This window comes from Globicephala melas, chromosome 2 (assembly GCF_963455315.2).
Source record: "Globicephala melas chromosome 2, mGloMel1.2, whole genome shotgun sequence".
Lineage (NCBI taxonomy): Eukaryota > Metazoa > Chordata > Mammalia > Artiodactyla > Delphinidae > Globicephala > Globicephala melas.
The window spans coordinates 29,378,405-29,395,980 of NC_083315.2; the positions used below are offsets into that span (position 1 = coordinate 29,378,405).

The 17,576-nt window shown below is 46.6% G+C and overlaps 1 protein-coding gene across 2 annotated transcripts in view; it reads left to right on the forward strand.

Moving 5' to 3' along the window:
* The window catches only part of DIP2C (disco interacting protein 2 homolog C), a 358,664-nt gene that overhangs the window by 246,197 nt on the left and 94,891 nt on the right, over positions 1-17,576 (forward strand). For both annotated transcript variants that reach the window (XM_030878350.2, XM_030878352.2), the window contains 7 exons: positions 5,416-5,526; positions 11,304-11,427; positions 11,714-11,823; positions 11,948-12,050; positions 13,819-13,883; positions 16,628-16,721; positions 16,805-16,924. In XM_030878350.2, coding sequence (XP_030734210.1) covers positions 5,416-5,526; positions 11,304-11,427; positions 11,714-11,823; positions 11,948-12,050; positions 13,819-13,883; positions 16,628-16,721; positions 16,805-16,924 — 727 coding nt within the window. The remainder of the gene's footprint in view (positions 1-5,415; positions 5,527-11,303; positions 11,428-11,713; positions 11,824-11,947; positions 12,051-13,818; positions 13,884-16,627; positions 16,722-16,804; positions 16,925-17,576) is intronic.

Genomic DNA, 17,576 nt, shown 5'->3' on the forward strand with positions numbered 1-17,576 from the left:
GTTTAATGAACAAGTTTGATATTTAGCTTTTAAAAGTCAATTATAGGTCTCACACTTCCTCATTATAAAACTTACCGTAAAGCTACAGCAATCAAAGCTGTGTGGTATTAACACAAAGACAGATATAGACCAAAGGAATAGAATAGAAAACCCAGAAATAAATCCTTACATGTAGGGTCAAGGGACTTTCAAGAAGGATGCTAAGACATTAAATGGGGGAAAGGATAGTCTACTCAACAAATGGTGCTTGGAAAATTGGATATCCATAAGCAAAAACCCAAAATTGAACCTTTATACCATATATTAAAAAATTAACTCAAAATGGATTAAAGACCTAAACTCTTAGAATAAAACATAGGGGAAATGTTTCATGAGTTTGGATTTGGCAATGATTTCTTGGATATGGCACCAAAAGCACAGGGAACAAAAAAGTTGATAAATTGCACTTCATCAAAATTAAAAAATTCTGGGCTTCCCTGGTGGCGCAGTGGTTAAGAATCCGCCTGCCAATGCAGGGGACCACGGGTTCAAGCCCTGGTCTGGGAAGATCTCACATGCCACAGAGCAACTAAGCCCGTGTGCCACAACTACTGAAGCCCGTGAGCCTAGAGCCCGTGCTCTGCAACAAGAGAAGCCACCGCAATGAGAAGCTCACGCACCACAACAGAGTAGCCCCCGCTTGCTGCAACTAAAACCCATGCACAGCAACGAAGACCCAACGCAGCCAAAAATAAATAAAATAAATGTATAAAATTAAAAACTTCTGTGTACCAAAGGACACTTTTGAGAGTGAAAAAGAAACATACAGAATGGGAGAAAATGTTTACAAATCATATATCTGATAAAAGATTAGTATCCAGAATATATAAAGAAGTTCTACAACTCAACAACAACAACCAAAAAAAAAAGTTTAAAAATCAGGCAAAGGACTTGAATAGACCTTTTTCCAGGGAAGATTTACAAATAGCCAAATAAGCCCATGAATCACTAATCATTAGGGAAATATACGTCAAAACCACATGAGCTACCACTTCACACTCATTAGGATGGCTGCTATCAAAACAGAAAATAGTAGGTGATGACAAGAATGTGAAGAAATTGGAACCCTTGTGCATTGCTGGTAGGAATATACAGTGGTGTAGCCACTGTGGAAAACAGTACTGTGGTGGTTCCTTAAAAAATTAAACATCTGATCTGATAATTCCAGTTCAGTTTCAAAAGAATTGAAAGCAAGGACTTGAACAGATATATCTACACCAATGTTCATAGCAGCACTATTCACGAAAACCAAAAGGAGGAAGCAACTCAAGCATCCATGGTCGGTGAATGAATAAACAGAAGGTGGTATGTTCGTATGGTGTAATACTATTCAGCCTTAAAAAGGAGGGAAATTCTGACACATTCTACAACATGGATGTACCTTGAGGACATTATGCTCAGTAAAATAAGCCAGTCACAAACGATAAATACTGTATGGTTCCATTTATATGAGGTACTTAGAGTACTTAAATTCCTAGAGACAGAAGAACGATCGTTACCAGGGGCTGTGGGAAGCGGCTTCAGTTATTGTTTAATAGGGACAGAGTTACAGTTTAGGAAAATGAAAATGTTCTGGAAATGGATGGTTGATGATGGTTTTACAACAGTGTAAATGTACTTAATGCCACTGAACTGTATACTTGAAAATGGTCAAGATGGTGAACTTTGTTACATTTATTTTATCACGATAAAAAAAAGTCAGTTGTAATATATCTCCCTTATCTATAATTTGGTTAATAGTCTTAGTAGTTTTTTTAAAAAAGTCTTTGGCCTTCAGACTCTTGAAGTTCCTTTACAATAGCAATTACAAAATAAACCATCTCTGTTCTGCTAAGAAGTCAGTAGGAATGTGGGGGGCAAGTTTTGATAGAACAAAATATGTGAAAAGATTTTCTTTAGCAGGGAGTGGTTTGAATTGTATGAGGTGGGACTACTTTTCTAAATTATTCCTTTAAAAAGTTTTCATATGGCTGGCACCTGGCATGTGCGTATAGTTATTAAATAAGCATATGGAACTGTAGTATTCAATTGATAATAGCCTTCTGTCACAATAAACAGGATTCTTTACCTCTTTGAAAATCATTTTTAATTAAATATAATTTTCCGAGGATAATGAACATTCTGTCCTTAGCATAAAAATTATAGACGCTTTTCATGTGGGTGACCCTATTAATGCACTTTGGGGAGTCCTGCTTGGGCTTTGAAAAGGCATTTATGTGCCTAAGCTGAATAGGTTTTCAGGATATTATAGTGGGAGCTGTGGAACAAACAAAGATGCATCATATGTGAAGCCTGCCTTCAGGGAGCTTGCAGAGTTAAAAAAAAAATAAAGACATTGATAATTGGCTATCTGTAAATTGGAAAATGATACAGGTCCCCAAAATAGGTGGTGAGAGATACAGCTGAACTCTTTGGGAAGGACAGAGAATATTCTCATTTTGGGAGCTTCTGGCATCTGAGAAGACTTCTTGGGAGAAAAAGCAAGCCCGTGGCTCTTGGTCAGGTTGTAGGATAGAGTGTGGAAAGGAGCTGAGGGGGGATTGTGTGGTATGTGGACAGAACAAGCCGGGCACTGGGACAGCAAGGCTGTTACAGGAAGACCAGCGGAGGAGAGTGGAGGAAGGAGGTGGTCTGTTGACGCTCTGTGCATAGTTAAGTGTGATGAAATATCAGAGAATACATAGGGAATTGAATGAAAAGAAACGATGTGGGTTTATGAAAATGAAGCATCTGTATATTTGTACAGTATTGCACTGGAATCACTGTGTAGTCACCAAAAAGCAGGACTTGTGACTGATTGAGATACAGAAGGAAAGTTTGGTGAGAATGATACAAATACAGTCTTCCCTTCCTTAAAACAAATTTTTTAAAAATTCAGTTTTGATTCTAAATGAGCCTTTAGCTATTTGACCATTTTCTATTTGTTACTTTTATATTTTTGAGAGCATATAATGCACAATTTTATATTCTGCTTTTATCCACTTTACATTAATATAACATTTCATCCTGTTTTAACCCAACTCTGCAAGGTTATATAATATGGCATTATCAGCATGAACTTTAGTGATCGAGCAGTGGGAATTTTAAATCCTGGATCAGGTTGCCCTCCCTTGAAACAGAGCTGGGATAGGAGCCAGACCAGAAGCTCCTCTTTGGAAATATGTTGATCCACAGTCTGGCTCTGGAAGCAGCACCTTCTTTCTCTCGGTTCTATGCTCTTGAAGACTCCTGCGTGTGGAATAGTTTAGTCCTAGGAGGACTAACAAGTCCAAATTTAACTAGTCCTCTATGAGTGGGTGCAGCCATTAGTTTTGGGTGGAACTTCAACATCTTCTGCATTTTATTAACATCCTCTGTTTTGGTTCAAGGAGAGCAGTCTTGCAGCAGTGGTGCCTTGGAAGCTTTGCAAACATTTGATTGAATGGTGTTGCTTTGCCAGATCCAGAACTAAAAATAGATGCTGTCAACTCTCTGACCACCAGTTGAAGGCAGACACCTGAGGCCAGTGCAAACCTCAGATCGTTTTTAAAATAATTGTTTGTGGTTCATATACAGAGACATGCAAATAAATCCTTTTATTCCTCCTTTGAAATCCTACTGATAGTAGTCTGGCATCTGTCTGGGTGCTTTTGGGACAAAATAAGGATTAATATCTAATCAACAGTTATTTCACAGGGTTTCTTAAAATTCTTCAGTAGTGCAGAATGGCTTTTATTGGCCTTAACGGTTTCATTTGTCTCTGTTTGGCTGATTTTAGTAGACTGCAGGAATACCATATAGAAAGGCAATCTTCACATAATTCCAAACTTAATTTTATTTCCATCAACTATCCTGTGTTGCTAACAGAGCCAAATTTAAGATGCAGCGTGCTCCATCCTCAGCTGTCATCTGAGTCCTTTATGCCAACCTGCTTACTTAGATATTGAGGTAATTAGGATGTCTTATCCAACTGTTCATGACAAAGTTAATAACTTCTAGTTAGGGCATTTTTAAAGAAAAAAATGTGTTAAATTCCTGAATGAGGTAATACAAAAATCATATACATCTGCTGAACCATGGGATTTATGTGCTTAATCATCAACAAGGAAGAGCAGTGCCGATGCTGGAGCAACACTTGGGAGAAGCTTGTGTTAAAGTGGAAGCAGAGTCCTGCAGAGCTCAGTGGGGATCCAGAAATAGGACTGCCTGTTGTATCCTGAAGGCAGCTTCTAGAGCTAGAGTAGGAAGGGCCACTCCAGAAGGAGCATCGGGCAACAGGAGAGCAAGCGGATCGACATTGCGGTAGCTCCACAGCAACATGCTAACCTGAGCGCCAGGTGGATGTAAATGGGATGAAGCTGACAACATAAAGGAGAAACTTGACAAGTTTGCATGCAACATTAAATACACTAATAAAAATAAAACAGAATATTGTATCGAGAAGTCTGCATCAAATGTAAGAGTTAATACTATGAAGTATATTTAAAGGTTTTATGGGAAATGTCAAAACACCAGCAGATAAATAAACAAAGGAAATGAAACACAGTTCATACAAGGACGAATAATTATAAGCCATCTGATGGAAAATTGTTCTTCATTAAGATTCCCTTCAGGACTATCAGAAAACATTTGAAAAATCATACTGTCCATTATTGGATTATTAGGGTAGTAATTTAAATTTACCTTTTAGAACTCCATGATTATTGTACTCCTGGTTCTTCAGAGGCTGAGCTGGAGAGGCAATGGGCGGCTGGAGATGTGTGGCCAGGTGTTCACGGAAACCTTCCCTGGGAGGGCAGAAAGCCAGATGCCGCAGGTGCGGGCTGACCGAGTGCCGGCTCCCAGGGCCGGGGCCTCGTGGGCAGTTGTGGTTCATGGCTACCTGCTGTGTGTCAGGCACGGTGTGAGCTCTTGCATACATTTTCTCATTTGACCTTTACTACAACGCTAGGACACTAATATTCTCAATTTTCAGGTAAGTCAAGGCTTGGGGAGCTAAATCTGAGCTGGGATCAGAGTAGAGTCAGCTGTGAGCCCAGCACCTTAGGGAGGAAGTGCACAGCGTTCAGTTACGATGGTGAAGACTCTGTGGACGTACGAGGACGCACTTGAGAGCCCAGTGAGAATAGTGAGAGACAGATAGTGTATGCACTGTGGTTTCACCTGTGTAAAAATATGTGCCGATGGGGGAGTGTAAACAGCAAGGGTAGTTGCATTCTGGTGCGGTGTCAGAGATGACCCGGATAATCTGTTTGCCTTCCATGTGAGATCAAGGAAAAGCATCTGATAACTTATTAAGATGCATCTTACTAATATGCATTTTTCAAGCAGGGCATCTAAATTTTTTCCAGTGGCATCGTGTTAGTGGTTAATCCCTCTCTCTCTGTGTTGGTCCAGGTGGCACTGGTGTTCCCCAACAATGACCCTGCTGCCTCCATGGTTGCTTTCTACGGCTGCCTGCTGGCCGAAGTTGTGCCTGTGCCCATCGAGGTGCCCCTCACGAGAAAGGTAAATAACGTATCTTTCTGTTCAAACCTGTTGGCCGGGAAGGTCGGCTCTGCTGCCCTGGAAGGTTCTGTCATGGGGTCAGAATGTGCAGACGGCCATCTTCAAGAGCTTTCATCTCAGCAGGATGTGGATCAGGAAGCACAGGGCTGTTTGCCTTGTCTCTGAGGCTCTGCGCAGGTTGTCGTTGGTTGTCCCAGACAAGGGAGTAGCACTGACGCTGCAGCTCCACTCAGTGGCCGGATTGAGCTGCTGCCCTGAGGTGGCACCTTCTGTGCGTTGAGCAGGGTGATCTACCAGCAAAGCAGGTGTTCCAGTATCTCATTCCTCAGTGTCACTGCACTAGAAATCTGGATAAATGATAGATTTTTCACTTATTTTTATTTCAGGGGTGGCCGTTGTTGCATTTGTGCAGGTGTTTGGACATTAACAAGTTCCAGGTTCACCTACGATTTGTTGGATCTTATTCTATGATTAGAATAAATAACTATCTTGCTGTTACAGTTGTAGTGTAGTCCAGTGTCGGAACCCTGCACAGCAGTGTGTGTGTCTTTGTCCGCGTAAATGATTGGCTTCTTGCACCACAGACCTGTGGTAACTTTGGAAGGGAAGGCAGAGGGAGGAGGCTGTGCTGGGGTTGACCCTGATGGTCCCCCGAGAGGTGCTCTGATGCTGTCGAAGGAGACGGGGCCGACGGCTGTGGGGTAGGTGCCCTGCCACTGGTTGTGTTGTGTGTCGTGCCCTTGGGCTCCACCCTGGATTCACCGGGCCGTCACTTAGCACATCATCATGAGCAGAGTGTGTGGGGTGACTCTTCCAGCTCCAAAATGCTAAGGTTTTCATGTGCCCAGGCTCAGAGTTTCCAGAGAATCTTCCAGCTGTCTTTGTGGCTACTCATTATGAAAATGGGGAAGTGCCTCAAGGTCTGTTCACGGTGTGTGGGTACCTTTGAAACGCTGCTCCTTGGGTCGGAAGGAGAGAACGTGGGCATCCTTTAGAAAAAGGTTGGGGAATGGTTACTGTTTCCGTTTTCCTGGGTACAAAATCTGCAAGTTCCCTCCTGGGCCTCCTAGGCACCTGCAAGTGTCAGGCGGGGTGGCAGGTGGCCCTGGAAGGGGGGTGAGCCCTGCAGCCACTGACATCAGAGCCCCCACCAGTGGCCTGAGGAGAAGGCTGATTTCTGCGAGGGTTTGCCTCTAGCATTCCTGGTGTACAATACACACCCCATAAAGTGCTTCCTCATCTTCCTGAGCCCTGTGACCTTCACAACTGACGAGAAATGCAGAAGGGTTTGGGGATTTACTGAGCAGGTAGCCACGTTCTCCTATGTGATTCTTTGGTGCTGTGACTAACCTGGAAAGCCTCTCAAGGGATGTGTGATGCTCCTCTTTAATTGATATCTAATTCAGTGGGTTGAGGTCCTCTGGAAATAGAAAAGAAAACCCTCTGGATTCTCTAGTCAATGGCATCAGGATGCTAATTTGGAGAAATTCATAGCCTAATGAGTGAAGAGACTGATTCTCTGTCAGCACTGCACCAAGCAGACTCCAGAACATTTGGTATTGTTGTTGTGAGTAGCAGTTATTGTTTACTCATCACATATCGAATTTAGATTTGTCTACTCTACATCTATAGCCTGGTGTCTTCCAGACCAGGTCTGCTTTGCAGAGGAAAATCATTTGAATGAAGAGGCACCTGTCTCTGCCACTTCCTGACCAGGCATTGTCGAGCGGGGCCAGGGTGTCTCACCTGCAACTCCTCTGGGTCTCCTGACACGTGCTTGCCAGCCGTCTCAGGCGTTGCAGGCTGTGACCTGCCAGGTGGCTCTGTCTCACTCACCTCTCAGACCCATTCAGACTCTCATATTGTACCATGTACCTCAGGACCAGGAACCCTCTCTCAGAAGAAAAAGCTGAGGTTTCTTCTTGGCCCTCTCTCCCTCGGAACATTTCTGAGGGGAACAGAACCAGCAGATGACTCACAGGTTATTGTTAAACCAGAAGCTGTGCGTTGGGCCTCAGTCTGTGGTTTCAGAATGTAATGTTCATTCTTAGAAAACTTTACTTTTTTTTTTTTTTTTGCGGTACACGGGCCTCTCATTGTTGTGGTCTCTCCCATTGCGGAGCACAGGCTCCGAACACACAGACTTAGCGGCCATGGCTCACGGGCCCAACCGCTCCGAGGCATGTGGGATCTTCCCAGACCAGGGCACGAACCCATGTCCCCTGCATCGGCAGGCGGACTCTCAACCAAGTCCAACTTTACTTAATTTTAAATAAAAGAATCCACTGGCTCGGTTGCCATTCAGCACAGGGTAAGATGTGCACAGGGGTGTAGGGGATGAAGTTTGTGAATCCTCTATCCACCAGTCCTATGCACGCTAGTCTTGTCTTAAAATAAAGGGCCTAATGAGAACCAAATTTTCAGGATCATCAATGTTGATTAGCCTTACTGAATGATTTAGGCCCATGTGTATTTATTTATTCTCTGTTCTAGTTCTTGGGGGGAGGGGAGAAGGCTCATTTTTCAATTGAAGAGTTCATAGTGGGAGAAATGGGTGTCCCTCCAATGGTTTGGCCACGGAGTAGGCAGGGGCAAGAGAGGAGCCTCCAGAAGTCTGTGCCGCGATGGGCAGGTCTGGACAGTGGCTGTCCTCCTCGCCCTCTTGAGGTGGCTGAGCTGGTCTGTGAAGGCCAGATGCCAGCAAAGTGGGCCTGTGGACTGGCGGAGACCACTAAGCTGCATTTCCCTTCTGCCAGCGTGGGAAGTAGCAAGGCTGTAGCGGGGGGTGGAATTCTGCATATCCTAAGTGCCATAGGGCCAGAGACCAAGTGGGCCCCGGAGGCCACAGGAGTCCAGCCAGGCAGGGCCTGGCCCATCAGCACTTGCCTCTGGGCTCAGGGGGGGCTCACTGTCCTGCATGATGCAAACTGTTCTTTCCTTAGAATCTAGCACATGCCCCACTTGTTTCCTTTAACCAAGGTTTCAGATGTCCTGTTAAAATGAAACATCTCTGGAAGGAAAAACATAGACGTCTTGTCACATACTTACAATCTCACGTGAACCATCACATGATCCTTCCCTTGGGAGTGCATTTTGCTGGAAGAAATCAGAGGGAGTTGGGGTGGGGAGGGAGGGAAATGGGGCAGCCCGAGGGTGACACCCACCCAACAGAAGTGTTTGTGGGTAGAAGGTTATGCCCCACGTCTGGGATGTGTTTTAAAATAACAAATCTGCACGTGTGCATGTGTTTGAGGTAAGAGATGAGAACACATTTGCCAACGTTGATACTCGTTGGTGCTGGATGACAGGAACGTAGGATTTCTTTCTCCTTTTCTTCGTATCTTTGTGTCTGCTTGGAAATTTCCAGTATAAATAAAAAGTTAAAAATTAATTGGCAAAACAACAATACATTAATGACATGTTTCTCTTAGTATTGATAAGGAAAATTTCTTGGTCAGGTTTCTTGGATCCCCTGGTTGTATGACCATAATAAAACTAATGGGTCTGTAAACTAATGGGTCTGCAGCCTGTCTTGTGTTGACTCTGCAGAGTAATGCACCGAGAGCCCCTCACTCAGTTTCACCTGCATTGTTGTCTCTCCTCCTGAGGCAGCTGAGAAGCCAGCGGTTTGGGTAGGCAAGCATCAAAATTGGAAAAGCACCAGCTGGTCGTTGCAGGTCCACAAATCCAGAACGAGTTCACAAGAGACGCTTTCTGTGAACTCACCTCACACTTACTGGAGAGAGAGTCCTTCTCATGGGTACGGCTGATGCTTTCTGACCTGGAGACTGAGACGGGACGGGGTGGGGCTGGTCGAGGGCGCATTTACTGCTTGAGAAGTGACTTGTCAGAGACCGTGGGTGTGGAGAGACTGCCGGGGAAGGGACATGCTTCGTCAGCTCTCTATGTTGGAGAAAGATTGAAAGTGAGGGAAAGGTTTGAACTCGGGTGTGGGTCAGCTTTTCTTGCACAGCAAAAGAGAGTCATTTGTGAGATTTTGTGGTCCTGGACAGCTCAACCCTACAGAGGAAGGGCCCCTGAGCCCAGCCGCAGGCCAGAAACAGCCATTCCAGGGAAAAGCGCTCAGGAAACACGGGAGGCGGTGTCAGGGCCTGAGTGCTCTGGCCGTCAGGGCAGTGGTTCACGTGCCTCCTCAGTAGCTTCCTGTGGAGCCTTTCTGGACAGTGGTGTGGGGTGTCGGGGGGCTCCCAAGTATCGGGGCTCAGGGCCCTGTCCCCAGGTCCAGGAGAGATGGCCCATGGAGGCCACGGATGGCTCTGTGGGCTCTGCCAGAGGCTCTGGGGTCAAGCTGGGCTTAATTTCAGGGATCCCGGTGCATGAAGGAGACAGAGCGCTCTTGAGAGTAGGTGGAGGGGTCTCATCTCAGCCCAATGGGGTTCTTGGGTGGGGCTGTTTCTGCAAAGCTGGCTTTTGGCTGGACCTCTGAGTAGGAATTTCCAGACCAAGAAGATGGAGGAGGAGCAGGCATGGAAGCTGAATTTCATGGTAACCATGGATTCTGTTTACGGTTACTCTCAACCCTTCCTCTGTATTTTAGGGTCTTTAGGAGCAGATACTAGGAAGACAGGGCCCAGGGGACAGCAGACCTCCACAGTGGACCCTGACAGGTCTTGCAGTTGGCGCTGGTGCTCCCTCTCTTGAGCCATTCTGAGCCTGTCTGTAGGCGGTCCCAGCAAGTTCACGCTCCTAAAGAAACGCCCTTCTGCTCCTAAACCTGGCTTCAGAACCCATCTCCCCACCCCTTTACCCGGTCACAGCTTTTGGCCATGTGATACCCAAATTCACATTGAAGTGACTGATTATAATTCTCCTTGAAAAAGCACTGCTTGAAGGAACAATCCCACAGGGTCCCCGAAATGGGAAGGTCTCCATCCGCGGAGCACCAGGCCTCCTCCCCCTTGTCGGGGCTGCAAGGGTGTTGGGAGGCTGGCTGTGCGTGATGCTGTGTAAAGAGATGCGGCTTTTAAATCTGCAGTGAGGAGTAGGAACTGGGCACTTGGAAGACGTAGTTTTGAGATGTCGATGTTGCCGATTTTACTGGGGTGAGAATGTTGTCTCACGTGGGAAGGAAGGAGGTGACAGCCTCACCACAGTCCTGACGTTTCCCTTCTAGGAATGCCGGCTGCTTCACGGCTTTATTTTCTGAATCATAGGTGGTGGGAGTAAGGAAAGCGAATTGAACTGACTGGCAGGGTGGCTGGATGCTCAGGGTGGTGGCGCCCGGGGCTGCCCCTCCCGCAGCATCTGCTCCCAAGTCCTGGCAGTCAGTCTGTGGGGCGGCGCCCCGCCACGCACACGCCCTTACTCTGTGGTCGGCATGGGTGTCCAGTCCATCACGCCGGATGTGATCAAAGACCGCTTGGGGTTAGTGTCCTGAGTGCAGAGATGTGTTCTTGGACCCGCTCTGTGTCCTGAGGTCACAGTCCTGTACAACCAGAGGGGAACAGAACGAGACCCCCTGAGCGCAGCACACTCTGTGCTCCCCGTGTGCATCCCTTACAGCCAGCCAAGGACACGGTGCAGATGACGAGACTGAGGCCAAGCTAGTGGCCTGTTCAAGGTCAGGCAGCTGGCAAGCGGCAGCCTGAGATCTGACCCCAGCTGTGCAGACACCAGCCCGTGCCCTGGCACTCTGGTTGAACCTCTCCTCAGGGAGGTTGGTGCCATCCCAGGGCCCAAGGGCGAGACCGTGTTTTTTTAGGAGAGTGGCCATCACCTCTGCTCGTGACCCTTCTCTCCTTGCTGCCGTCTCCCAGGACGCAGGAAGCCAGCAGATCGGGTTCTTGCTAGGAAGCTGTGGAGTGACTGTAGCCTTGACGAGTGACGCTTGCCACAAAGGGCTGCCGAAGAGCCCGACGGGGGAGATCCCACAGTTCAAAGGTGAGCCTTAGTGCCGGGCGGGGAGGATGTGCTCTGAGGCATCTGTGCCAACACACCGTGCACACACGAGGTTTCAGATCACACCCCACATGCTCTCAGCCTGCACGTGATATGCTGTAACTGCAGGAGGCTTACAGCACCTTAGCCGTGGCCTTAGACTTGGTGGAAACACCAGAGGTTTGGTCTGGCTTGTGCTGTTGTGAAGCATGCCACCAACGGGAAGGTGGTGTCACACCTGTCTTCTGGGGGATGCTTGCCTGAAAGGAATTTGTCCTTTATTTCCAAGGTTGGCCAAAGCTATTATGGTTTGTCACAGAGTCAAAACATCTCTCTAAACCTCCTCGAGATTGGTTCCCGCACATTAAGGACGCAAATAATGACACTGCGTATATCGAGGTGAGTTGCTGGGTCTGGACGAGGTTGGGGAACTGAGTGACACGCACTGCAACCCTTACACAGCTCAGGGTCAGAGGTGGATGTGGGCCTGGAGCTCTACCCTCTCAGCACCTTCTCATTGCAGTACAAGACGTGCAAGGATGGGAGCGTGCTCGGGGTGACCGTGACGAGGATCGCGCTTCTGACCCACTGCCAGGCCCTCACACAGGCGTGTGGCTACACAGAAGGTATGGGCAGACCATTCCTGGGGGACCCTGACCCCAGACCCCAGCCCTGTGGAGATGAGTGTTGTTCCCACTAGTCACTCAGAGAGTCGTGCGGCTCCACCGAAGGTCTGTGTGTTGGATTGTTTAGTTGGCGTCTCAGTCTGCTCTGGCAGCCAAAACAGACGCCACAGACTGGGGCTTAAACAACAGATGTTGACGTCTCACAGTCTGGAGGCTGGAGTCTGAAATCCAGTGCCAGAGGGTTGGTTCCTGGGAGACCCCCTTCCAGGCCTGCGGACGGCACCTTCTGGCTGTGTCTTCATACGACCTCACCTCTGTGTGCAGAGGGAGCTCTGGTGTGTCTTCCTCTTCTTATAAGGACACCATTCTTATTGGATCAGGCCCCACCCTATGACTTTACCTAACTTTAATTATCTCCTTAGAGCCCCATCTCCAGGCACATTTATACTTGGCGTTAGGGCTTCAGCATAGGAATTTGGGAGAAAACAGTCTAGGCCATAACAGATAGTTGACACCATTGATGTATATTCGTTCCTGGCTGCACAGTGGAACCTCTCTGGGAGCTTTAAAAAAGTGCGCATGCTACAGTGCACCCCCCTCCCCGCAACTGGCTTGGATTCTGGGGCTGCATTTCACAGTCAAAGGGTTGGTTTCCATGATGTGCTTTCTTTGCCCTGTTTGGGGTTGTCCTGGAGGCACGGAGTTAGGGTCACTGGAGGTAACCATGTTGACAGTGCTGACGGGCTCATGGTAGGAAGGATCAGACCCCACATACCCACAGCTCCCTCCGCTGGAGTGTCTGCCATCAGGTCCCCGCACTAGCCACGTCGCAGGCACCCGCCACACTGGAGTCTCTTCCCAGTACCCAAGCATCTGTCACGAGCCATGGATGAGACACTTTTCTCTTTTTGCTGTTCTCATTTGCTTTCTCTCTCTCCCCATCCTTCTGGCAGTCTCCCTTTTTAAGACCAGTTCACTTGTCTCGTGGAGATGTTCCACTGATGTTTGGTCCCTGGACAAGTTTCCCAGACATTGTCACACGTGGAGACACACTGCCTCTAATGATCACCACCCTGTTTGTCACTGTTTTCAGTTTTCTAGTTTTTCTCACAACCTCATGACCTGTATTCCTTGCCCTAATTTCCTAAAGGTCCAGGGCCATCACTCTTGCAGGGATTGGGGAAGATAGATACATACTTGCTTCCTGATTCTCCACTTTTAAAAATCTTGCATAAGATAGAATACAGGCTGTGTATTTTGAATGTCCCTTTTTGAAAGGGGGTGAGGCACTCGGTACTGAAGCTTTGGCAAGCATTCTAGTGGCAGGTTTGCTGAAAATTGCCTCCTCCTGCAAGTACACAGCATTTCCCTCTCTTGGGAGAACATGTGATGGAAATGAAAAGAATCTTTTAAGAAAGAAAAGGCAGGGAGAGGGAAAACAAATATTGGGTTGGCCAAATAGTTCATTAAAACCCAAACGAACTTTTTGGCCAACCCAATATATAAAAGGAGAAGGAATAAGGCGTTTTAAGTGATGCTGTGAAGAGCTATTGCTGTTAAGTTGTGTATCAGAATACTCATCTAGAAACACTTCCCAGGCAGGCCAGCATTTTAAATGGGTCTGATTGGAGGCTGCAGCATTTCTGTAAAGACAGTGAAATGATGTTTTTCTAAGACCCATTACTTCCCACTGATGTGGTATTGGATTTTTTTTGTCCTTTGGTCTGTGACCGTCTTTTGTTAAAATCTTTGACTCTTTATTTTATAGCTGAAACAATTGTGAATGTGTTGGATTTCAAGAAAGACGTTGGGCTTTGGCACGGAATCCTAACAGTAAGTGAGACGCCCCTTGCTCTGCAGTGTCCTGTTTAACTTTGAATGTGCTCAGTGTTGGGATTAGAATGATGATCTGTGTACACAGCGGCTTGGGTAAGCCCCTTCCTCCCACATTATAAAGAAAAGTTACCATTTTTAGAAGTCTTAAGTTAATGTAACTTCCAGGAGCTCAGCAGACCAGCGGGTCAGTGGCTGCTTGCCTGCATCGTGGGCCCACGCTCTGAGGCTGCGGCTGTGAGAGAGAGCGGCCTTTTTAGGCTCAGGGAAGTTCAGGATCTTTCTTCCCACGGTTGGCATTTCAGATTGTGCAGAAACGTTGATGTCTTGCATTTGGGTCACTTTGCCCATACATGTGATTTGGCTACAAAATTCTTTTTATCTTTCTGTGAATCATCGTTTAATGACTGTTTCGGGACTTATGCTGCAGGGGGAAAAGTACTTTGAGATTTCCCCTTGGCCAAAAATTCAACACGAGTTGCAGAGAATGTATGTCTCATTTTTGTTAGTGCCACTTGAGAAGTGATGGCCATTCAAAGCTGTAGGCACTTTTAATAGAGGGATAACCTTATTATTAAGATATGCTTAGCACTTAAGAAATATATGTAGCATCACTGCTTCGAATCTCCCTGTGTCTGTTTCATATGTGATGATTTCCACTCACCTGTTTTTCTTTTTAAGTTTCTTATGCTGAAACCGTATATCTTTTTAGAAGCAAAAAACTCTAGTAGTTTTACATGAGTGATAGGAACATAACTATAAAAAGAGGGATTTGTTGTTTCTTGATAAACCAGAATTTATGCAGACATCATATAGACAAAGGTTTGGGGCCCCGGCCCAGCCAGCTTCCTTCTTTTACCGCCTGGACACTAGTCGGTGAGACAGAAACACAGCCCCACACATGCATTACCCGTGGGCTGCTGGTGTCATGGGAAGAGCACAGCCTCAGAGAACCCAGGTTGGATGTTGGTCCTTCCTTCTGTAGCTTGTGACTCTGGGCACGTCCCCTGCTCCTGTGCCCAAGAATCGTCTGTTGCCTGAGTCACTCTGCACCTGTTTTCCTTATGTGTCCAATGGGAATGTTGACCGTGTGAGAACCACGTGGTTTAACGTTCAGTGAGTGCCTGGCCCATCTACTTGCTTGATGACCGTTGCCATCAGAGTTCTCTCGTGACAGTCTTGCTTTCAAGAGCTGTGTGATAGATCTTGTTGACGTGGTCACCCACCTGCTCCCTGATGCTGTGGATTACTGCCTCTGGAATTGGTGGTTTCTGAGTCTGTCTCTGGCTGCCACCTTCTAGAGCAAGACACGTCTCTGGCTAGGCAGCACGCATTCTTCCAAAGCATCTTATCTTCTTTATGGTGGAAGATGCTCCCACCCCCAGTATGGAATGGGGAGCAAGCGTGAGGTGAGGGAGGTGAATGCTAGCGGTGAGCAGGCTCACCGGTGTGGGGGAGGGTGCACGTGGTCATCTTCCTGCAGAGCTTCTGAGCTAGACCAGCGCTCTGCAGAGTGTCCGTGCCCTCTCTCTCCCCCTCCACCCACAGCGGGGGCAGAGCCGACCAGGGGGAATCTTGTCCAGTGCTCCCCGTGTTGTGGTCCCTTCCTGCCAGGTCTGTGCGTGCAGCCACTCAGATGTGTGAGTCCCAGCTGCAATGTGTGAGGACTGACCATTTACTTAAAAAGTTAGTTTTTGTCATCCATTTTAAAGAAAGAAACCTTTTACGGGTCCTGGTCTACATGAGCCAGGCTAGATGGAAGAGTGAGGGTGTTAAGACAACTTTCCACCGCTCCTTGGATTTCAGTGTAACATTTAATAAAGGAAGTTAATTTTGTGAATAAAAATGAGTAGAATACACCAGAGAGAATTAAGCTTCAAGACTGAAAGGCCAATAAAAAAGTGATCATTCAACTTAAGTTTTTATAAGAAAAGGATTTGGATTTAGATTTTTTTTTATATATCTTTATTGGAGTATAATTGCTTTACAATGGTGTGTTAGTTTCTGCTGTGTAACAGAGTGAATCAGCTGTACATATACATACATCCCCATATCTCCTCCCTCTTGCATCTCCCTCCCACCCTCCCTATCCCACTCCTCTGGGTGGTCACAAAGCACCGAGCTGATCTCCCTGTGCTATGCGGCTGCTTCCCACTAGCTGGCTATTTTACATTTGGTAGTGTATATATGTCCATGCCACTCTCTCACTTCATCCCAGCTCACCCTTCCCCCTCCCCGTGTCCTCAAGTCCATTCTCTAGTAGGTCTGCATCTTTATTCCTGTCCTGCCCCTAGGTTCTTCAGAACCTTTTTTTTTTTTTTTTTTAAGATTCTATGTATATGTGTTAGCATACGGTATTTGTTTTTCTCTTTCTGACTTACTTCACTCTGTATGACAGTGTCTAGGTCCATCTACCTCACTACAAATAACTCAATTTCGTTTCTTTTTATGGATGAGTAATATTCCATTGTATATATGTGCCACATCTTCTTTATCCATTCATCTGTCGATGGACACTTAGGTTGCTTCCATTGGACTTAGATTCTTGAGTTGTATCAGTAGAAGCAGGAGCCGGGAGGACTAGACAAGCTTTGAGAAGTCGCCTCCACTCCCACAGCCTCTTAAAGGATCATCCCCAGTGAGATGCCCGTGTGGTCCCCACCCTCCCACCAGGGAGCCCCTGGCAGCAGGGTGAGTCCCACATGGAGCCCTCCCCCACTCACTGCCCAGTGTCCTGCTTTCAGAGCGTCATGAACATGATGCACGTGATCAGCATCCCGTACTCGCTGATGAAGGTGAACCCGCTGTCCTGGATTCAGAAGGTCTGCCAGTACAAAGGTGCGTTGCGGAGGCTGCCCCTTTAATGTCACGCCATCCTGCGGCACAGGCGGTGACTCACTTCCCCCCTGCTTCTCCTTCAGCAAAAGTGGCCTGTGTCAAATCCAGGGACATGCACTGGGCATTGGTGGCACACAGGGATCAGAGAGACATCAACCTCTCCTCTCTCCGGATGCTGATAGTGGCCGACGGCGCAAATCCCTGTAAGTGACGGCACCAGGCAGTCAGGAGGGGGCCTCATTCTCCAGGTTTCATTCTCTGGGGTTTGATTTTTCCCTTTTCTAGTCTTTACCTTAGTGAAGAAGTGGCCTTAAGATAATAGCCAAACAGTATTACTCAGCGTAGCCTACGGGCACCAGGGCCTGAAGGTCCAGACACAGCCCTAGGGTTGAAGTCCTAGCCCTTCCACTTCCTGATTCTGAAGAGAACATATCTTACTTGTTAAAATTCTTCTCCTTTTGTTAGCTGCAAGATGGTACCCAGTCATCAGATTTTATGAGGATTAAATGAAGCAATCCCTGTGTACAGTTCCTTGGGATATAATAAGTGCTCAAGAAATATTAACTATTATTATTTTATGGTCCATAGTAGTTTTATTGATCAGGAAATTTGATTTGTCATTTTTAATGGAATTTTATTATCAAATCCTGTAGCAGAAATTACCTAGGTAAAATAAATTAGCAGTTCCACAGAATACTGTTAATATACCTTGAAAAATATTTCAGTCAGTTGAAACAAAAACCCAGCTAGCTTGTTTTTTATGAGAAGAGTATATAAGCGAGAAGCAAAGTGAATGAAGTGAATTGAATGAACAATGTATGTTTCTGACCACATTTGTAAACTCTGCAGCATATA